The sequence below is a fragment of the Nomascus leucogenys genome, chromosome 22a (assembly GCF_006542625.1).
Source record: "Nomascus leucogenys isolate Asia chromosome 22a, Asia_NLE_v1, whole genome shotgun sequence".
NCBI classification, from domain to species: Eukaryota; Metazoa; Chordata; class Mammalia; order Primates; family Hylobatidae; genus Nomascus; species Nomascus leucogenys.
Genome location: NC_044402.1, coordinates 78,123,993 through 78,147,080, shown reverse-complemented (window position 1 = coordinate 78,147,080; position 23,088 = coordinate 78,123,993). Strand labels below are relative to the sequence as shown.

The 23,088-nt window shown below is 39.9% G+C and overlaps 1 protein-coding gene and 1 long non-coding RNA gene across 4 annotated transcripts in view; one reads left to right on the top strand and one right to left on the bottom strand.

The window, feature by feature from the left end:
• Window positions 1–23,088, top strand: part of PDE11A (phosphodiesterase 11A) — a 428,560-nt gene that overhangs the window by 324,022 nt on the left and 81,450 nt on the right. For all 3 annotated transcript variants that reach the window (XM_003253771.4, XM_030803549.1, XM_030803550.1), the window contains 3 exons: window positions 3,935–4,081; window positions 4,341–4,448; window positions 20,199–20,308. In XM_003253771.4, the coding sequence (XP_003253819.2) occupies window positions 3,935–4,081; window positions 4,341–4,448; window positions 20,199–20,308 (365 nt within the window). The remainder of the gene's footprint in view (window positions 1–3,934; window positions 4,082–4,340; window positions 4,449–20,198; window positions 20,309–23,088) is intronic.
• LOC105740291 overlaps window positions 8,832–23,088 on the bottom strand; it is a 50,013-nt gene continuing 35,756 nt past the window's right edge. Inside the window, exon 5 of the long non-coding RNA XR_004027958.1 lies at window positions 8,832–9,032. This is a non-coding gene — a long non-coding RNA (uncharacterized LOC105740291). The remainder of the gene's footprint in view (window positions 9,033–23,088) is intronic.

Genomic DNA, 23,088 nt, shown 5'->3' with positions numbered 1-23,088 from the left:
GGGCCTGCAGACCAAAGGCTGGCTTCCCTCTGAGTTCTCCAAGCTGACCATTCTAGGTATCATTTAATAAAGATAACTTCATTGATTTTTGGATAAAGATGATAGATTAACTGCACTCATTTTCTTTTGTTCTCTCCCCATGCCCTACTAAAACAAAAATAAAGGACTTTTTTTTAATTCGTAAATTCTAAAAGCCAAAGAAATTGGGAAGGGACTTAACAATGACAAAATTTTGGATGCTAGAAAACAGATGGATGAATAGGAAGTAATTTAGCAAACTCAAGACAGCCAGAATAACCTAGCAGTGGGAAAAGCTGAGAGGCAAGTAAATTTATATACCATAGACTCCTCCCCACAAATAGCTCAGGAATTGACTAATTAAGTACCTTTGCAAATGCAAATGAAGATGGGCTTATAAACAGGAAAACAGAGAGTCTAAGAAGCAGTTAGAGCCCCATATCCTTTGTTCTATCCCCCCACTCCATAAAGACTAGAGGCTTGTCCTCTGGAGAGAGTATAATCGTGGATCTTTGGGTTAGGGAATCGTCAGTGCAGAGCGTGAGGGTGGGCGTGCAGGGTGAAAACAGGAGGACTGAATGAACAGGAGACCAACGCTGAGACTCTTCCTCCAACCTGTTTCCCCACTAGGCTCCAGCCAGAAGACTCTTCTCTGGGGATTCTGAGTAGCTAAAGAGTAAAGACACAAAGACACTGATATTTGGTGGCTTCCTCAAGGAAAGAGGTCAGACACATTCCCCCTACAGAGAAGCCTCCAGAAGCTCCAACAGAAACTCTTAGAGCCCCACTTTTACACAGTAGTGGAAAACTAAAGATTACCAGGCCGCTAAGGAAAACCTCTAATATTTCTAAAGCCTCTAATGTATTAAAATAGTTTATTGAAAGTTGGCTGGTGAAGAAAGAGATGAAACCATTGATTGATGAATGGAACAAAAATGTGGTATATGCACACAATGGAATATTATTCAGCTTAAAAAAAAAAGAAAACATGTCATATGCTTTAACATGGATAAACTTTGAGGACATTATGCTGAGTCAAATAAGCCAATGACAAAAAAGACAAGTATTGCATGATTCTACTTGTATGAGGTAGAGTAATCAAACTCATAGAAACAGAAAGTAGAATGGTGGTTGTCAGTAGCTGGGAGGACAAGGAAATGGGAAATTGTTTAATAGGTATGGAGTTTCAGCCATGCAAGATGAAAAAGTTCTAGAGATCTGTTGTATGACAATGTGCATATAGTTAACACTACTGTACTGTACACAGTACAGTTTTTTACCACAATAAAAAAAGAGAGACTAAAACAAAGTACAGAGAGTGAAGCCAATTATAAGAAGAGAAGAAAATGACAAATAGAATTGTCATTCACATCCTCAGGCAGGTAAGAGAAAATATTGTATCCGTGAAATAAAATTAGGGTACTATTAAAAATACATAAAAAGGAATATCCAGACGACAAAAGAAGAGCTCTTAGAATGAAAACCATGGTATTAAAATCTCAACAGTAAGAAGAAATTTCCTAGAAAACAGAGCAAAAAGGAAAAGAAAAAATATGAGAAATGAAAAACATGAAAGAAAAAGAAAATAAAAACTAAAAGAAGAGAGAAATTAAAGAAAGAAAGAAAAAGGAAAAGAAAAGAAAGACCAGTCCAAAGGTCAAGTTAAGGGAATTTCAGAAAAACAAAAGAGAGGAAGAAATCTTCAAAGAGCTTATTTTAAAATGTTTTTCTAGAATTGAAAGACACAATTTTCCAATTAAGAAAACGGCTTAAAACCAAACACCGCATGTTCTCACTCATAGGTGGGAACTGAACAATGAGAACAGTTGAACACAGGGCGGGGAACATCACACACCGGGATCTGTCGTGGGATGTGGGGAGGGGGGAGGGATAGCATTAGGAGATACACCTAATGTAAATGACGAGTTAATGGGTGCAGCACACCAACATGGCACATGGATACATATGTAACAAACCTGCACGTTGTGCACATGTACCCTAAAACTTAAATTATAATAAATAAATTTTAAAAAAAGATTTAAAATGAAAACAAAAAATCAAAATGCAGAGGGGGATGGAATTAAGTATCTTTTTTTCCTCTGTCTCTTTTTTTGCAATCAAAATTAAGATGTCATCTTAATAATTTATTATAGCTAATGATAAGCCTTTAAAATAATTTACTACAGCTAAAGCTAAGCCTCATGGTAACTACAAAGCAAAAACCTGGAATAGATAACACTGGAAAAAAAAAAGAAAAAAAGAAAAGGGCTTACAAAGTGCCTAGGATAATGAATGAAAATAAACTCCACCAAGGCACATTTGTATGACATTTCAGAACTCTTGAAGCAAAAAGATTCTACAAAAACTAGGTTGGAGGGGGGAGTTATTTTCAAAGTATAATAGCCCAGAATAGCTTCTGACTTCTCAGAAGTAACATCGAAAGCTCAAAGAGCAATGCCTTTAACATTCTAACGGAATGATTTCCAACCTAGAAATCTTACCTAGGCAAACTATTAATGAAATGTGACAGTAATACAAAAGCCTCACAAATCTACCCCACACCTTTTCTTGGCAATCTGTTAGGGGATGTGTCTCACCAAAATGAGAGGAGAAAGCAAGAAAGAGAAAGATGTGGGCTAGAGAAACAAAAGAGAGAGAGAAAGGCATCCCCACACTTACGGTGAAGGAATATCCTAGGATGAAAACTACACATCAGACTTATAAGATAGTTGGTCTAGAATGGAGAAATGCAGGAAGTTCCAGGAGTGATTTATTCGTGAAACTGATGGAATGCCCAAAGCATAGGAACATTTTGAGAGGAGACTTAGACAACTGGTAGAGAGTTTAAGGGTTGAATTAATTACAAGTACATGGAAAACTAAGCTCCACCTATGAAGGAGCATAGAGTTGGGAACGAAGGATTAATTACGTGGTTTCTGAAATGCTTAGAGCAGCCAGAGTTGGATTGAATCTCTTAGCCAAAGTAAGTAGCTCCAGGGCATAAATTACTGTCAGGGTAATTTAAACCCAGTGAATAGGTAGGAATATGAATACAGAATGGTCTCTGATAACCTGAAAATATAAAAGTGACTCCCTTACCAAGAGTGATCCAAAGAATATGGTAAACCCAATGAAATCACCATACAAATGATTTCCAAAGATTTTGTTTTTCTCCTTTTTAGGCTAGTTTGTGGGGCAGCTGATTGACAGTTGTCTAACATGGGTGTTTTGAAAACCTTGAATATGCATGACCAGTACTGTAATTATGTTGTGTTTATATAGAATGAAGCTAAACAAGACAGCAAAATTGATCTCCTCAGTGAAACATAGGCTTATGCTAAACCTCCAGATATCTCTGTTTTATTAAGGCAACATATTTCCCACCAGAGATGTGCTGTCTGATCCTTTCGATCGTTCTGAATATACAGAACACGTGTGTAACAAAGACCACGTGCAAGCTACAGGATATAAGGATATTAAGAAACAAGGCAAAGTGGTGTATTCCCATCTCCTTCTCCTGAATAACATCAATTAAAATTCACAGCTGCTGGCTGCCCAGATGTTTCTTGCATTTAGTGCTCTGTAATATGCATCAGAATATATTGTATGACCACAGTTTCCATAAACTTGACAGTTCTGTATTCTAAATTCTGCAGACTAGACCCAGTGTGTGTATTTTATCTTCAGATTAGTTTTCCTCCCCCTGCCCCCAACCCTGCCCCCACCTTCATTTGCTTGGGGCATTTGCAGTTCAGAAACAGAAGACATTTACAGCTCAGAGTTTAGCTGTATCAGGGTGTAAGTGCAGGTCAGGCCTGATTTATGTGGCACTTCTGATAAGCAGGGGAGGAGAGCAGGATGGGGGTTTGGGAAAGCTGGTGAACTTGGCTTGACTTCATGTCTCTTGCTTTTGTAGGCAGCCAACATCCCTCTGGTGTCAGAACTTGCCATCGATGACATTCATTTTGATGACTTTTCTCTCGACGTTGATGCCATGATCACAGCTGCTCTCCGGATGTTCATGGAGCTGGGGATGGTACAGAAATTTAAAATTGACTATGAGGTAAGATGTCTGTCTTGGATGATCCAAGCAGTTCACTGGGACAATGTGTTAGCCACTCTGAACCACTGGTTTCCCAAATACAAAACAGGGATGATAATCCCTGCCCTGCACACCTCATGGAATTACTGTGAGAACCAGAAGGGATGTTTGTGGAAGGCCTTTGATCACTGAGGGTTACTCAGACATAAGCCAACATTGAGATAAGGGTCCACTGGAATCACTTACAACTGCCTGACGCACCCTCTCCCTCCCATTTCAGACACTGTGTAGGTGGCTTTTGACAGTGAGGAAAAACTATCGGATGGTTCTGTACCACAACTGGAGACATGCCTTCAACGTGTGTCAGCTGATGTTCGCGATGTTAACCGTAAGTATGCTTAGTGGTGGTGGAAGATCATTTCTCATTCGTAGGAAGTGGCAGACCTTCTCCTTTACCTTTCCATTTCTCTGAAAAAATTACCATGTGATCATCTTATGTTGGAACTTACCTGCCCTGGTTATGAAAGTTATATGTGCCAGCAATTTCTGAGCTTGAAAGCTGTAACATCGTTTACCCCTTGAAGCCAGTGTAGCCTTGGAATGATTACTTGAGCTTCTGTTCAGTATTTTTTGTTGGTAAACTTGTTCTTTTACAAAAGAAATGCTCAGATTTTTAAAGTAATCTTTTGCAGAGGAAATGCAGATGAGTAACAGAACAAAGAGATCACTGGATATGACTCACTTGGCTGGTGGAAAGCCAGTAGGAAGGTGTGAACATCACCCGCAGGAATATGGAAATCCTGAGAGGATGCTTATTTGAGACAATGCCCAGGGAGGCCAAGGGGAATAGAGGGATAAGAGTGCGCACTCTCCAGGTTTAGGGCTTACTTGCCTTAAAATCTCTGTCCCGTGGGGTTTTAACCCATTGATGGTGGCCAGTCTGTTTCACGGAGATATCTAGTGCAGCTGGGCAGATGTAAGCCTTGGAATTTAATCTGAAAGCAAATGTTTGTGGCAAAGAGTGAAACAAATCCTCTATTTACTTCTTCTGGCAAGAAATAAGGCTTGTTTTGACATAATTTCTACTACGTTGTTACACTATCATCAAGTAAAATGTTTTCTGGCTTAAATATGTTCGTTTCTTTGGCCTCATAGTTATATATACACACATGTGTACGTACATATCTGTGGGTGTGTGTAAACATATTGCCATACAAAAAAAAAAAAAAGAATGTGAGTCTTGGATTCTTCCAACATAAAACAAATACCTTATATTTTTGCACCCAGACTAAAATTTAAACACAAAATCAGAACTCCAAATGAAATGCATTTTCCTTTGGTCCAAATGAACAAAGACGATTCTGCTTCTTTCTCAAAAAAAAAAAAAAAAAAATCTCTGTCTCATTTTCTGCCTATTAAAATTTTACTCATCCTTTAAGGCATTGATCTAGTGCCAGTTTTTCTACAAAGTCTTCCCCTTTCTCCCAAATCATCAATAATTACTTCTTTCCCTGTACTGTGTCTAGTACAACACATCTTTCTTGCTACTGTGTATTTTAAGTTACAAATCTGTCATCCTCCTATAGAGTAAGCTGCTGGGGGAAGAGATCATTTCTTGTTTTTCAACAGCATCTACTTATTTGCTCAACCACCATTTATTGAGGGTCACACCAGCACCTTGCACTCTGTCATGTACTTAGTGGGTTTTCAAAAAAATGTATGTTGAATTTACTACATGAGCTGAAATGTGCATCTAGCATAAGAAGATGGGGCCAGAATGTCTTTTATACTAGGGACTTGTGCTTTGGGTCCTCAGCTGCTTAAGAAACAGGCAGACTGGCCTGGGAAAACTGGACTGGTTGCATTCTCCCGTTGCATCCACCGTCAGAGGAGTGAGCCAGTCAAGTGAGAAAGGAAGATGCTTTGAACCATGAGGCTTAATAGCTCAAGTAACAACCATTGCTTGGGAAAAAAAATCTTCATTTTGTTTTCCCATATCCTACCTCAGTAAACAAGGTATAATGTTTCGGTACAGAGTTCATGTGTCTGGCCCACAGAGGACATTCAATAAAAAACTTTTTAACCCATTATTTTGGAAAACCTATGGATTTATGCTGAATTGCCAAAATAAGTAAGCAGGAACCCTGTTCAATGAAGGAAAAAGAAATGGCTGTGACATTTTTGAGTTAGAAATGTCAAGGACAGAGACAGATTTTTATGATAAACCTTAAAATAGTTGGAATAGGGGAAACTGGCAAGAGCAGCAGGGTCACAGTGGACACTTAGGAGCAAAAGGAAATATATATCCAGTTTTCTGCAGTGGGTATTTCCATTATATGGGCAATTTTGATCCTTTCCAAGAAATTGAAGAGAATAGAATTCTTAAACTATGTCACCACAATGGGGATGCTTATATCGTCAGAATATTTCCAGGGTGCAGTTGTTTTTGCAAGTATGCTCAGCAATCTTGAAGAGCAGCATTGTTGGAGAAGGCTTAGGTTTTGTTTTTTTGCATTCATGCTAACACAGAAAGAGGAGACTTCATTGTTAAATTTCTCTAAGGAGGGTGGGTGGAGGAGATCACAAAACAAAAACGTGACTTCAGAAAGAATACAACGTTATTTTGTTCTCCTTCACATTGTATTGAGTAACCACATCTGGAAAAGATAGTATTTTCTGCTCATTAAATTTTGTTCAACTTAACTAAGGGTTACAATTGGTTAAAAGTGTCAACACTTGTTTTTCTGTAACATAAGTATCTTCTCCAAGCTTGACTTTGGTCAATCTGGTTAATCAGAATTTTTTAATTAAGAAAATATTTACAGAAGTAACAAAGACGACTCAATCAGTGTAGCTAAAAATAAATTTAACTCGCTCATCAGTTCTCATCTCTGGAATGTGACTCAGCCTATGGTAAAATAATGCCCTATTCTTACCACCAATGGGCACTCATGCTTTTGGCACTCCTGAAGATTCTAAAAGCCTTTCAATGTTTTGATCTTATCAGTGATTAAATTTCCATTTCAGTGATCTCATATTTCCTGTCTGTGGGTTGTGTTAGAACCAAAATTCTCTATTAATCTGGGGGGAAAAAAAGAAAGAAAAGAAAAGAAACTCACCATATACCAACCATTGGATTCAACCAGGGTCATGTCATAAGGCTAAGAAAGCACAGCATGTGTGTGCTGAGGCTTCCTCTAGATGGCGCTCCAAGGCAAAGTTTCCCAGCTGGTTTCCAGAAAAGGCGAAAAAACCTTACCAACCTTCCTTAAAAGTGCTTCTTTTCTTCTAGCACAGGGAATACTGAGGTACACACCGCCCCACAAAATAAATGTTTTTCCTAAAAGAGATAGCAACAAAACCAGTCTGTTGGAAAAGAGCATCTCCCATCAGGATGGGCCTGTTTTATGACTCCCACCTTGCATACCGTGCTGTTAACGTGAATAATAGTGTTCTCCTTGTGACCTTAAATCTGTGATTGTGTATTTTTCCAAGCCCATTGTCTCTGGGAATGGGGAGATGCATAGTTGTGTGTCACTGCTGAACAAATTTTGGCACCACGTACAACAGGACGAGCAAATTATAAATATATGCCCCAGCTTCCTAACCTTTAACCCTAAAATCACTTCATGGGTGGAAAATAAACTTATTGACTCAGCATTGTGTTTTGCAAAAGTATTCAGGTTCACGTCTAGGTAACAAAGCGGTTTTGTTCTTTTAGAAATAAAAAAAAAAAAGAACTACTCTGTAGGACAGGCAAATTGATATAAAATGATGAACATTTTGTTCACTGGGAACCCTGTTAATGACTTATTAATTTGTTCCGTGCCTCTGGTCTGAAATTTCACATTTATAAATTTGAAAGCTTCAATGTTATTCTTTGTTTTTAAAGAGATATTTAGATAGTTAAAATTTCCCAAATACTTTGAATTCCTCCGACAAATACAGTAGGTAGTGACAGTTACTATTTGTGGTTAAAATGAGGAAGAAAACCTGCAGATCAATGATCATCATATAAATTATCTTTACTAATAGGAGTTTATAGTACAAATATTCCATCATGCACATACATAATAAATAAATTATAACTATAAATACATCATAAAAGATGAGGGACATATTTCTTATATTCACGATGTAGACTAGATATAGGAAATGACTCTGCTTTTGTTTGTATTCTGTAAAATAAAAGGCATGTAGTAGTGCCAAGGTTGCAGAGACATTTTTTTCGGTTTTATAAATTATGTATGAGCTCTGACAGATTTTCCAAGGGGAAAAAAAAAAGATTTCTTTAAGAGTCAGTATTCTTTACTATCCCATAAATGTACTCATTAGCACTTTGGGCCATGCCCTGCATCCTGTAGGATATCAATAAAGATTAATTGAATGAGTGAATTTAGTTTAGGGTAATATTATTCAAGGAGCCATGTTGCTCAGTGTCCAGTTTAAAAAAGCTATAAAATGATGAACAACTATCATTGCTTGAAATCTTGTTTTTTCTTCATATCACACTAAGGTTCAGCTAGGGTTCATATAGAATATTATGATCTTGCAGAATTCACTGGATATGAAAAGAGAAGAGCACATGATCACATTAAAATTTATGATGGTGCTGGCAGCGTGGCGCTGGTGGGGAATTGCAGTTAAACACTAATAATAACCAAGTATCACAGCAAACACATTGACACCCCCTGACATTTACTGGGGGCTTCTTAAATCTTAATGTGGAGGTAGCGTGTTTAAATCCATATTTGTGTTGTCAACAAGCTTATTTTCAGAGATAAGCCAAACCATTTTATTGGTAATTCAAACTAGAGAGTAGAAGGGATGTTTAGGGAGAAAATCCATCCTATTCACCAGCTTGAGGCTGATGTTCTGTCCTCTGACTGCAGTTTCCAGGAAAGTCCTTGATTTTTGAGGTAGAAAATTCCTTCTGGAAGATCTTAGAAGCACAGCTGAAACTCTTCCCTCCCTGTTCAAGAAATACAGAACCAATTGAAATTTTAAATAAAATATTTTTACTCAATAATCAGAATCCTAATCTCAACAGAAATCAAATTCCTTTGTAGACTGTAACACTGGAAGTTACAAAGGGAGAGATCTAGATGTTTTGTTCTGTAACTGACTAAAATAAATTAATAAACAGTAATCATATTTGTAATCATCAAACATCATTTTTACATTGCATTTCCTTATCAAAAAAAGTAGTAACTTGTTATATTTACTTTAAAATAAATGGCAGCATTATCGTAATAATATAATAAAATCTACATGATAGAACAACCAACTCTTTAATCTTCATGCAAATGTAACCTACAAGATGGCAAATTTTTAATTTAGAAAAGGAGTAATTTTTAAATGTTTTTGCAGAATATCAGCACCAGACACAATAAATTAACTATGGGGCTGATCAATTTGAATACTGTGTTTAAATTACATTTAAGACTCCTGTCTTTTAATCATTTAAAAAAGGTTTCTATTTTTATTCTCTCTGACTACATCTCAGAGCCCCAATTAGGCACTCCATGCTTCCAGCTGACATTCCCTTTATCCACATTTATTTTATAAAAGAAAAAAGGCCAAAGCTGCACATAGTTAAGAACCTGGTGTGCTAATAACCAAACATGCAATTGGGCAGAAGGATAATCCAATCCATTTCCTCTCACAGGAGAGTAACCTCCATAACTCACTTTAAGCGCTGCCATTCATGAGTTATGGGTCATTCCCTTTCTAGTGAAAATAAATTCTCCCGCACCATCAGCCAGAGCTGGGTATTTTTCTTAGGACATGTAAATTGTAAAAGTGTATGAACATAATCATGTCCGAAATTACAGGGAAAGTATAACCTCTTGCTCACGGATGTAGGCTTATACGTACGTGTATGTGGTTTCGAGGCTGGGGATGCCTAGTTACAATATAGGATTTTTGATTAAAGAGAATTTATTCTTGAGATCTTTATGATGTTGGTAAACTGCTTAATCTGTCGCTTTGTGTTTTATGACGCCAGCCAAATCCTCCAGGTCAGGGAGACCCAGCAGCAGAGCCATGGTCATTTATCACAGCCTCCATTTTCCACGGCGTATGATTTCCTAGTGGCACTTTCTTGGGACTGAAACCTGGCACCTAAGGGTGTTAAGTTGGGAGCTATAAAAACTTTTAATTTTTCATGGGTCTCATGTTCAGTTTTGGCTCAATTATGGCTAATAAAAATTGGGGTAAGCTTTGAAGAAGCCTCAAATTCTTGAAATTCACCAACCTGGGCTCTGTGGCACTTTGAGAGATCTGTCTTTCTACACAATTAATGTGCAGCAAGTGATCTGCTTCATTTTCTGTGGTCATAAACCATATGTTAGATTATATGCAGTTCGCTGGTAATTTATCAGAAATAAAATATAAATTATATTTCTAAACATGGACAAAACATACCATCCTTGTCCTCAAAAAAACATCATAAAGCACAAATATTGTTAGGGTTGAAAGCTAAGTCCTTAAGAATCTGATATTTTTCCTTTGGTTCTTTCTAAAATGCATTATATGTGCTATATACATACAGCTATGTTTATTTATTATCTTTTGATGTAGAAACCTCAACTTTCTCAAGTCTTATTATTTAGTTGAAAATTTCCTTATACTATTTGTATATCTTTTTGTACATTTTATCAAAATAAAAGAGCAGAAATATATTGAGCAAATTTTATCTGACCACATTAGGACTTCTTGAGAATGAAATAAAGAGTGTTGACAGATACCAGAAGTTTGCTTTGAAATACGCTAGCAAACAAAACAAAACAAAACACACACTGCATGTGAAGAGACAGAGGAAACAAGCCGCAAAACCTGGGTTCCTGCTGAAGTTAGGCAATGACTGCACTGGGTTCATTATATTAATAGTATTCTATTTTTTGTATGTTTTTAACTCTCCAAAATAAAGAATTTGAAAATTATGCTAATAAACAGGTTAAAAATTAAGCCTTAGAAGTGGTTATAAATGTAATAGAATATAATAATAAAGTTATATATAAAATTAATCCAATTTTTAAATGTATGCATCAAACATCTACACAACATATATAATTGTACCGGACTGTGTTGCCTTTCTGAGACTTACATACACAAGCACTTGCAACCATAGTTGAGGCTAAGGGTCAACATATTCCCAAAACATGACTAACGTTTTATGATTTGATAGTAAGTACCTTCAGAAGCTTCTGGTTGGGAAAGAAAGTCATTTATACATAGACTGTAAGGTTTTTCCAACTCTGAGCTTGGCAAGGAAAGGATCAGTTAGGCCTAAATCGATAATTAATTAATGCCAAATCAATATGTGGTTGCATTCATCTTGAAAAGAAAGATAAGCAAATTCAATCAAAACTATCCCATTCCCATGGATAATTAGACAACTTGCAATTGGCTTGTTGCTTTGCATACTCTGGTAAAGGAGACATGTGAGCATGTTGGTCCTAGATGGTGATTCCCTATCAGCTGGAAAGGTTCTGGTCTCTGGACCTCAAAATGGGGCCAAGGTGCCCCCTTTTCTCCTCAGCAAACCCATTTATTGGTAGACAAACATTACTGTAAATGCCAAGGGAGTATGGCCACTAAATCTAGATGCTATAGTTTGCTCAGTAGGGGTTTTTTCCCCTCCATTGAAGTTTGTGGTTGAATACCTGTTCTTCCCCTTATGCTTTCATCACACACTGTCTCTGATTGACAAAGGTAAGATCCTTTTTTAAAAAGAAGGTATGCTGCGACATCCAGTAGTATAAATATTCATAAGCATTCCTAGTAAGCAATTGAAATCTGCTTCCACTCCAAAGCTTGAGATAGTCCTCTGCTCAATATTATTGCCTTGGTGGAGCATATGAAACAGTTTGATACCCTTCAGGCTGCCCCTAGGATCTATATGTTGAGTGGTTGCCATCCCATCACAAAGCAAATAAAATAGGGTCTCAAAAAGAAGCATAGTGGGGTTGCTGTCCATGCACACGGAGCCCTAACATTGCCCTAACAATTCTCTGACCACCGTGATCCACCCATGACTGGGATACGTGCTGAACTGGGGGGTGATTGAAGGCAACCTTCTTATAGAACCATCAGCCTCCATTAGGAGATGTAAGTTTCACAAGCAGACTCTTCATGTTAAGGATGACCCAGCAGAGCTGGACCAGCCATCAGCATTGCAAATTGGGGCTTTTTTTTTTCTCAAGATGATATGAGCATCTCGTTTGTGGCATTTACAATGAAACCTTCAAAGAGAACTTTTTTGGCTGAAATAAATGTGATTTTAATAATGTACCAAACAAAGACCCCAGATAGTGACCTGCAACACTCAATGTACCAGAAATTTTAAAATACCAGAAATTAAATGCTTCTTCTATAAATACTGCCTTTCTGTCCCAAGCTCATAAGGCCTTCAAATTCAAGCCACCTATAAATCAGCGAAGGCACGATGACACAGATTGGGAATATGGTGTGCAGATTCTTCTAGAGGAGGCACTTCCTTGAGAAACCATGTCTTTCCAACCCCTTGGAATTGTCTGGGCCGTACTTTTCCCTCTTCTTGTCCAAAAGAATGAGAAAGATGAAGAAGAAAGACTCTCCAAAACCTTAGCCAATCCACCTAGGGCTCTGCTGCAGTGCCTGGACATCAGAATCCATGGTGGAGCATATGGAGCCTACTATCTTCAGCTTTAGGGTGTCTGCAACCATTAGGAATTTCTAGTAAATCATTAGATTCCCTCTGTCTTAGTTTGCCATCTGCTACATATCAGAATCAACAGGATGAACTCATCAGGAAATCCCTTATCATTCAATACTTCTGATAGTTGGGTTCAAAAAGAAAGGTGAGAGCAGAATTTCTGGCATCATTTTCTCAGATTGCTGAGCCAGGACTGCATGCATGGCAAGGGTATGCAGTCCATGGTGCACCTCCTCCAGAAACCAAGCAGGAGGAGCTGGACATCTCTACCAGTTCTGTCTTCCACAAAGCACAACTAATGTTATGACAGCTTCTCTTTAGAAAACAGTGCTCTGTGGCACTGCTCTGCTGGCTCGAGGGGTGACCAGATTCTATGTGCAGCAAGGGGCGGCTATCTTCTTCACTGCCCTGTTCCTAGTGCCAGGAAATCAGTAAATAATAAATATTTGTTCAATGAATGAATGGACACTTTTTAGAATATCACTATTTCATTTCAAGCTGGGACAGTTTGATGAAGTGTGTGCTAATTCTTGAAACAAGAATGTACAAATATACATACACGTGTATAAATATAGATGTTCTTATAAACAAATGTTCTTTATGGAAATTTTAGACACAAAGGAAAAAATTTAAGCCAACTGTAATTCCACTGCTGATAATATCTTGATATACATCTTAACAGTCTTTTTCCTATACATATATTTAAACATTTTATAAAGTTGAGATATTAGAATCTATTGTATCTTTCTTTTCTCTCCAAACCTCATTTGTAAAGCACTGTATATTATCAAGCACATATTGATGTGACATAGCCATATTTAAACTAAAAATATCCAATGGCTCTGCAATATCAATCTCTTCCTACTCAAGAATAATGTCCTTCGTGAAATAAAGCACACACCAAGGGATTCTTTACAGCCCTCTTATCTAACACTGTATCATCACAATAGGATTTAAAAGCGGTGCAACTGAACCCGCACCTCGACTTAGGGGCTGTGTAGCACAGTGAGTAAGAACACAGACTGGGGAGCCAGACTACCTGGGCTTTTATCCCGCCTCTCTTACTTTATAGTCTTGTAACTTGGTGCCTCAATATCTTCATCTACAAAATGGGAAGATAAGAACAGTTACCTATCTCAGAGAGTTCTTGTAAGGATTAAATGAGCTAATGAATGTGAAGTATTTAGGAAAATGCCTGGCATATACTAAGCGCTATAAAAGTTAACTGTTGCTGACATTATCCCAGGCCTCTTCTCAAATCTACCCAGTGCTCAATATATGACAGGCACTTAATAACACTTCTTAAATTACTAAATTGTCTATAGCACCATCTAGTGTTGATATTCTGGGTGTTTTTACACCTGTTTGGATTCAACAGCGTCACAAAGTAACAGTCATTTTTCTCTGGCTATGATATTCCCCCATTCACTGGTATCATACAGGATCAGCATTAAAATGAGAGTACATCCTGGCTGATTTAAGTTTTACATTGGCTAATGATAGAAATTACTGGGTAGTCCAGGAGACCTTGAGAATCAATCTTACCGGCTTGGGTCTTTTGGAGTTCTAGTTATTATATGCTGTAGTAGCTGGGGGTAGGCTTATCCCAGTATACATTTCAGCCCAATGAAGGAATATCATTGGAGGCCTGCTCAGAGGGCAGGTGAAAGGCTTTGCTGGAGGGGGTGACATGGGAAATAGGTTTATATGCCCTGGCTGACTTTTTACTTAGATATATTGTATTTACTGCTTATATTTCTGATACGAACTGTGAGGGAATACAGGTGAGAAGATATATTAACATTAAAGCTCAATAAAACCCATAATGATTGGGTCAGGAGCAGAAAGATATAATTTTATTTGAAAATAAAAGAATAAACCAGAGTCAAGAATGGAGTAAATGCATTAAAATATACTTCCTGCCGCCTCTCTGTTTTCTTTTGAAAGTATATTGTCTTCAGCAGGCAGTTGACTTTTTCTACTCAATATCGGTACATGCAGGCCTGAATGGATAGCCCTGGGAGGAAGATGGATGAGGGTGGGGGAGGGGCAAAAGGACACTTAGTGGCAGGTGGGCATTTTTCAGGCCTGATGACTCCCAGAAACCATTTACCAGGCAGCTTTAAATCACAGTCAAGAGATAGGTGCTGCTTCAGTAACTCAGGTATCACAGTCGGGAGAGGTAAATATGTTTTGTGTGACTGTGTGTGGGTGCTGTACTTCAGGGATTCTCTACTCCAAGGATCTAGAGATAGGCTCCATAGTCTTTGATATTATAAAATTATAGAAAATGTTCTAGGAAGGGAGTCTAGGGCTCTGTTATGTTCTTAAAAGTATCCATGATACCAATAGTTTAAGACCAAGATGCTAGATTTCTGGGCAGAGCAGGGGACAGGGACTGTGTGGAACATTTTAGCAAAATATGTTCCATCTTATTGTAAAATGGGTGATAACTGATGGTTTAAAAATGGCTAGGGATTTTGATCCCAAATATATTAGATGGCATTTGATTTTAACTACTGATTAAATTTCTAGTCAAACTACTTTATTTTAACATTATCTCTAATCTTACTGCTCTGATACATCAGCTAGTTCTAGTCAATAGCTTTTTCACGGGCAAAATCTCTCTAAATTGTAGCACAATATCATTGCACAACACTTATTTCAGAGTATCATAGATAATTATTTCATACTTGATAGACTTTTCAAGTTTTACCTAGTATTAGCAAGACCAAACCCAACATTTTGAGTTTTAAGATGATAGAGATGACAACAAAAGACATTTATCCCCCTCCCCTTCTCAAAAATCATCCTAAAATAATATGGAGAAAAAGAAATGTACACAAATCCTGCCTTGCAGGGACTCATAACACATGAAGGCAGAAAGTGAAGGGAGGATAGTTCATAACTTAGCAGAGAAGAGAAACCCAAGTGTCTTCAGAGGTGAGGGTGTGGAGGAAGGGGTACCCATAAGAAATAATGCTACCCCCGGGACCTAACGAGACTCAGGAACTGGAGGCCTCAGATACCATGAACATGAGGTGAAGTGGAATGAGGGAGTGATAGAAACAGTGAGTGCCCAAGTCTCCATCCCCTGTCTGTGTAGTTGGAGGGCTACTCTTCCCCCTGCCTCTGCCATAACCAGGGTATTTGCCAGAAAAACTGAATCCCAGAGTTGGGCACACAACCAAAAGCAAAGTTAGGATGAGGTGCACACTCAAAATAAGAGGATTAAGTGAAAGCCTACATCCTCACAGGTGGACAGCTACAGTTCTCTCTTCGTAGGATGCCAACAGACATGTTTACACCATTCCCAGCCAGCAGATTGGAAAGTCCAGAGAAAATGAGTTTAGATGTTGACACTTGGGCATCTCCAGCAAAAGACCAGCTGGCCACACAGTCACCCTGTGGTAAGACGCAGCAATCTCCAGGCACCACCCACATACACTGGTGCACAGTGAGCTTTGTGATGCTTTACTCTTAAGAATGAATAGACCACCAAAGGTTACCAGATACTTGAGAGAAACCACCAAACATAGAGAAAAGAAGGAGTTCAGAGACAAAAGGCAATACGGGGAACAGAAGAAATTTTCAGAAGAACTATAATCAATATCTTCAGAAAGACAAGAAAAGATCATGCATCCATGGGAGAAGAATAGCATGCTATTATAAGACAAGGAGCAGCAAACAAGAAAATGCTTATAAACTGAACATATTATTACGCCTGGAAAGTAAGAGGAAAGGCCTATATAGGAAATGGAAAAGGGGAGATAAGAAAATAAGAAAATCAGTACCAGAAGTCCAGTATCCAACTAATTGGAGTTTCATTCAAATAGAGCAGAAAAAAACTGCTGAAGAGAAAATTATTTAAAAAAAAAGAAAAGAAAAAAAGATTAGTAAATTTCTTCATTGTACTGAAGAAATCGATTCTCCAGATTAGGTTTAACATACAAATTGAACGGGGAAAAAAGTCCCAACCCAAAGCATATCTCTGTGAAATTGCTGAACACCAGAAATAGAGAGGAAATTCTAAAAGAAAGAAAATCAAGTAACATTCAAAGTATTAGGATTGAGAATGGTATGTTCTTTTCGAAAGCAACTTTGGAAACTAGAACACAATAGGGCAGGCCTTCAAAATTCTGAGTGAAAATGTTTCAGCCTAGAATTGTGAGGCACGCTGAGTATGAGAATAGAATAAAGATGTTTTTTCAGTCATGCAAAGCCTCAAAAACAACCAACTCCTCCAGTGTTTAAAAAAAAAGTAAGGCCTTTTCTCTTGAAGCCCCTGCAGATGTGCTCCTGTAAAATGAGGGAGTAAATGAGGAAAAAGAAAGGCATGGGCTGCAGGAGGGGGGGGACCAGACACAGGAGGGGAAGGAGGAACCCCCTGAATGACGGTGGAGGAAGCTCCTAGGGCAGCTGGCAACAGAGGAGAGAATCCAGACCAGACCCCAGGGTCGGGCTGCAGGAAGGAGTCCCCAGGACAGGAAGGATCTAGAAACAAGCTGTGACCATTTTGACCCACTTCAAAATTGCTTTGAGAAGCATTTTGCAGAATTGTGTAGGGTGTGAGAAGACTTAGATGTTTCACAGAAATCCTAACTCCAGGAAACAAGAAAATGTACATCATTAAGGAAACAATCATTGTATACTGGTTGGCTCAGCAGTGAATGATATTTATAGGATGGTAATATAGGAAAGCTCTGTGGATCACATTGGGAGTGTGAGGGGAGGGTGACCGTAAACTCACCTGCTGCTAGACGTCGCCAGTGTTCAAGGGCAGATTCTGGTTAAAGGACGCTAGGAGCTTGCTCCCTTCTGCTATGCACTAGCTGGGAGACCCTGGGCATATGACTTAGCCTCTCTGTGACTCAGTTTTCTCATCTATAACTGGAGACAGTAATAGTTTCTACCTAACAGGACTGTTACGAGAACTTCATAAGTTCAATGGCTGTAAAGCTCTTAGAACAATGTATGGTACATAGAAAGGACAATATGAGTACTTGGTGAATAACCAAGTGCTAATAATATGTGCATCCTACGTAGAAATATGGTGGGGGGCCAGGCGCGGTGGCTCATGCCTGTAATCCCAGCACTTTGGGAGGCCGAGGCGGGTGGATCACAAGGTCAGGAGATCGAGACCATCCTGGCTAACATGGTGAAACCCCGTCTCTACTAAAAATACAAAAAATTAGCTGGGCGTAGTGGCAGGCGCCTGTAGTCCCAGCTACTCAGGAGGCTGAGACAGAAGAATGGCATGAACCTGGGAAGCAGAGCTTGTAGTGAACCAAGATCGCGCCACTGCACTCCAGCCTGGGCAACAGAGCGCAACTCCGTCTCAAAAAAAAAAAAAAAGAAATATGGTGGGAAAACTACCAATTTAGGTAAAAAAGAAAATAGAAAGTAATTGCCTTTGGGAATCAAGAAAGGAGAATAATGAGGGACTACTGATTTTTAATTCTAAGTCTCAGTATAATTTGAATTTTTTAAGTTACTGCAGGTAATAATTTAAGTAAAATAAAATTAACTTAGAAAAACTAACAGCCAACTGCAGATTTTAAAATGAAGGACGTATACAAGCTTTTTTGTTTGTTTATTTGTTTGTTTGTTTGAGATGGAGTCTCACTCTGTCGCTCAGGCTGGAGTGCAGTGGCGCCATATAGGCTCACTGCAACCTCTGTCTCCTGGTTCAAGTGATTCTCCTGCCTCAGCCTCACGAATAGCTGGGATTACACGCGCGTGCCACCAAGCCAGGCTAATGTTTGTATTTTCGGTAGAGATGGGGCTTTGCCATGTTCATCAGGCTGGTCTCGAATTCCTGACCTCAGGTGATCTACCCACCTCGGCCTCCCAAAGTGCTGGGATTACAGTTTTGAGCCACCGCGCCCAGCCGGCATACGCAAGCTTTGACATGGACTATTTCATACTCCCAATTTATTAACATTCCCATTTGCTATACAAATGAAGTCATATGTATTTCTAAATGTAGCAGTGAACCCAAGTCTATTTTTAAAAATAATATTGTCGGCCAGGCATGGAGGCTCACACCTATAATCCCAGCATTTTGGGAGGCCGAGGTGGGTGGATCACCTGATGTCAGGAGTTCGAGACCAGACTCACTAATATGGTGAAACCCCATCTCTACTAAAAATGCAAAAATTAGCTGGGCGTGGTTGTGGGCGCCTGTAATCCCAGCTACTGGGGAAGCTGAGGCAGGAGAATCACTTGAACCCAGGAGGCAGAGGTTACAGTGAGCCGAGATGGTGTCATTGCACTCCAGCCTGGGTGACAGAGCAAGACTCTGTCTCCTAAAAAAATAAAATAAAATAAAATTGTCAACACAGGAACCTGTTATTCAGTTATTTCTGCAACACAAACATAACTAATTTAAAAACAAAATTTTCATTGCTCTAAGAGAAGTGTCTTACTGGGCCAGTGATCCTAGATTTGGGGGAAGAAACACATGAAAAGTGAAGCAGTTGGTATCCTAACCCTCCCCCTCCTCCCACTCTCTGATAAATATTTTAATAAGTAATGAAATAGGAGACTTACAAAGTAAAAGAGGGGGAGATATAAAGGCCTTCGATCAAGAAAATGCATAGACCTGCTTTCCCAGAGATCCACTTCCTCTTCTAAACTAATGAAAGGGCCAGCAGGAACCCAAGAAGCATTGCTGCTCTTGGTTACATAATTATATCAACCTGCTTCTAAAAGAAATCACATCACATTTGTGCATTTCACCAGCAAGCTACCACGAGATAAGAAAAAAAGAATTCCCAGTAATGGATACCCCACTCGATGCTCCTCTGACAAATTCTAGTGTCCATGACACGCCCTGCCTTATTATCTGTATGAATTTCATCTGTCTACCGACCTAATATGAATTAAGGTATATACAAGATAACCTCTAGGATGTCATTGAATAACAATTTGAGTATGTTAAAGTCTCTCCTTTCAATGTTAAAAAAAAAAAAAAGAAGGGTTGTGTTTTCCTTCTGCCTTCTCTCATTTGGGTGGGATCTGGTGGGTGTAGTGTTCAGTTTGAAATTCACTGCCCCCTCCTATTCCCCAACCTCCAACCTGCAAACCCTATGCTCATCATTAAAATGTATAATAACAAAACACATTTTGCCCTGGGCCTTTGCCAAACTGTCACTGTCTCTGGATAGTCCAACCTTCTCTCTAAAAAGGGAACAAAATAGTCTGAACTATGTCCCAGTGTGGCAGCGTGGGCTGCTGTGACAGCAAGCTAATTCATCACTGTGGGGACCTTAGGCTGTGCAACTGACCACCCAACTTACTGTTGTCTGAGGGAGTGGCAGTTAATCATCTCCTTAAATGATGTGGGTATGAAAACAGAGTTGATTGTTGCTCAGCACCTAACCTTATCCATCCTCCGTGCCCCAGTAGTGACTGTTGCCATTTTCCCCTTCTTCCCAGACTGCTGGGTTTCAAGAGATTCTGACCGAGGTGGAAATTTTAGCGGTGATTGTGGGATGCCTGTGTCATGACCTCGACCACAGGGGAACCAACAATGCCTTCCAAGCTAAGTAAGTGTTCTAAACTGTTGTTATTTTAATGCATTTGCCTTTCTGTTCAGAGCCAAAGGTGACGAACGCTAAAGAGTAAAGCATTAATTTCTGGTATCCGAGGCCAAGGCCACGAAGGCTTGGGCGTGCATGTCATGGGGCCCATCCATCTTTATAATTCCCTATTCTTCTTTTAATTGCAAATTTGCCCTTCATGTCATGCTTGTTGATTTGGTCGGTCTCTGTTGACCTTAGTCAGATGACAAAGCTTGGATTTTAAAGGGTCTACTTTTTTCCTCCCGGAATATTTGCCTTTATGGCGTTATAAGCTTCTTGGACTTGCTACTCTCAAACTCTGGTTTGAGACTGTTAAAATAAAAGCAGTCTTAGGAAATTTGATGAAGCAAAATATAGTTTTCCTTCTCCAATAGAGTCTCTTCCAGGATTCTTTTGATGTTGGGTATTGTATAAACTATAGTGAAATAAAGCCACATTCAAGTAATATAGTTTTTGCTCCTCCCATTCCCTACTCCCACAGAAAGGTAGAAGAAACAAAGGAATTACAGAAATACAGGGGTGTCTGGGCAACCATTTGCCACACACATGATATGTATAGATAGAATAATCTGTCCCTAAGCAGGGTTTCCTGGTCAAGATAGCTGTTGCTTTGTGGCTCATACTGTGGCCAAGGCCACAGAACTTACAGGTGCTAGAAATAAGACCAAAACCCAGGTCTCCTGACTTGTATATTGAGAGTCTGCCTTTAATGTTCCTTTCACTGTCTGCTGCAAACAAAAGATACAGGCTTTCAGAGGCTGGAGAGAAAAGTTTTGGGGTGGAGAAAGTAGAGAAGGCTTCAACGAAGAGTAAGATTAACTTCAAGGGCTGGGCGCGGTGGCTCACGCTTGTAATCCCAGCCCTTTGGGAGGCCGAGGCGGGTGGATCACGAGGTCAGGAGATCGAGACCACGGTGAAACCCTGTCTCTACTAAAAATACAAAAAAAATTAGCCGGGCATGGTGGCGGGCGCCTGTAGTCCCAGCTACTAGGAGAGGCTGAGGCAGAATGGCATGAACCCGGGAGGCGGAGCTTGCAGTGAGCCGAGATTGCGCCACTGCACTCCAGCCTGGGCGACAGAGCGAGACTCCGTCTCAAAAAAAAAAAAAAAAAAGATTAACTTCAGATGACTGATTTTATAGCCTCTAGAACAAGTCAGCCTCTATTATCTGAAACTTTCGCAGTTTGCTCTTTGTCAACAGGTTCTTTTCAGCTCACCATTCTCTTTTTTCCTCCAAACATCTACCCACTAAGACTTCAGGAGTCTTGGACTCTTGTATTTACTCCTGATCTAGCAGGTGAATTTCAATTTTGTGCCCTCTGTCCAATCTGTGTCCTATAGCCCATCACTTCAGTGCTCTCTTCTCAATATCCTATCATTTCCTGACCAATTCTCTGTGACATCCACTCTGCAGAAACTCAGTCCTGGTTCAATCTAACAATTCAGTCTCTTGCTACTCTGCCTAGACTTGTAAAAACTTTAGGAGAAAATGTCACAGTTGTGAGAGTTAGAGACATACCAAATATATATTCCTCCCACTTGGCTGGACGCTAGAACTCGCTGCCAGTCTTTCTGTCCCTAGCCAGCCCCATTCCCCATTGCTCTTAGCAGTTTCATATACAAAACTTGTGTCTTCCAAAACCACCTCCTGCTCCCCCGCCTCCCCCGCACCACTCAGCAGATCACCTTGCCTCCTACTTCACAGAGAAAATTGAGGCCATCAATCGAGAACTCTCTCAATTTCCTCCCCTGCCACCTACAAACTTATCTATCCATCCCCATCCTTCCCTCCTTCCCTCCTATCTTGGTAAGAGGGCTGTCCTTCCCTCGTCCGAGGCTAATCCCTCCACTTCTGCTGTGGACCCTTCCTTGCTTCTCCTCTGGGACTTTGCACCATCAATCTTCCTCTCCCTGCTGTATCTACTGTCCCTTTCTGCTGGCTGTCTGCATCCTATTAATAGAAACAGTTCCCCTGCATCTTGAAAAAAGACTACCCTAATCCCCACTTCACTCTCCAGCTTCAGTTCTATTTCCCTCTTTCCTTCCCAGTCAAGCTTCATGGAAAGCTCTCTGGGTTCACTTCCTTCCCTTCTCCCAACCCCTGTCCTCCCACATGGCTTCCGGTTCCAATCATTGGAGAAACCACCTCAGGAATGACACCCGTGGTCCCCTTTTCTCAAAGCTGTCGGACCTTTTCATTGTCCTTCTTTCATAATACCTCTTGCCATAAGATATACTTTGTCACTCCCTCCTTTCTGAAACTCTCTCTTCCTTTGTCTCACAGACAAAGGGTTTTCATCCACCTGTACAGCCTTGAATCTCCGTTGGCTTCAGGCCTCTGTCCCCCTGCCCCAGCCTTCACTGATGATGCCCTCCCCCTTCCTCTCTTGCTCGTCACGATCCTTCAGGCAGGGCCACCAGCCATCTGCCGATGAGCCCTGAATACATTTCTTTGAACTATAATTCTCAGCTTATCTCCAGGCACTTATTCCATTGCTTGAGGAACACCTCCCCTTCGAAGTCCTACGGTCCCCTCAACCTCAGTCTTTCCCTCCATGCGTGTCCCTCTTTCTTGTATTCTCTACCCCAAGGAATGGCCCCACCAAAAATGCGCCAGTCACCCAGCCTACCCTGCAGCACCCCTCAAAGCCAGCGCCTCCTCTGCATGCTTACAGCAAGGACTGCTTCTTGGCATGACTCCTGGTTTGCTACAACGAACAGCGCGACTCTCCTCCCGAGGCTGC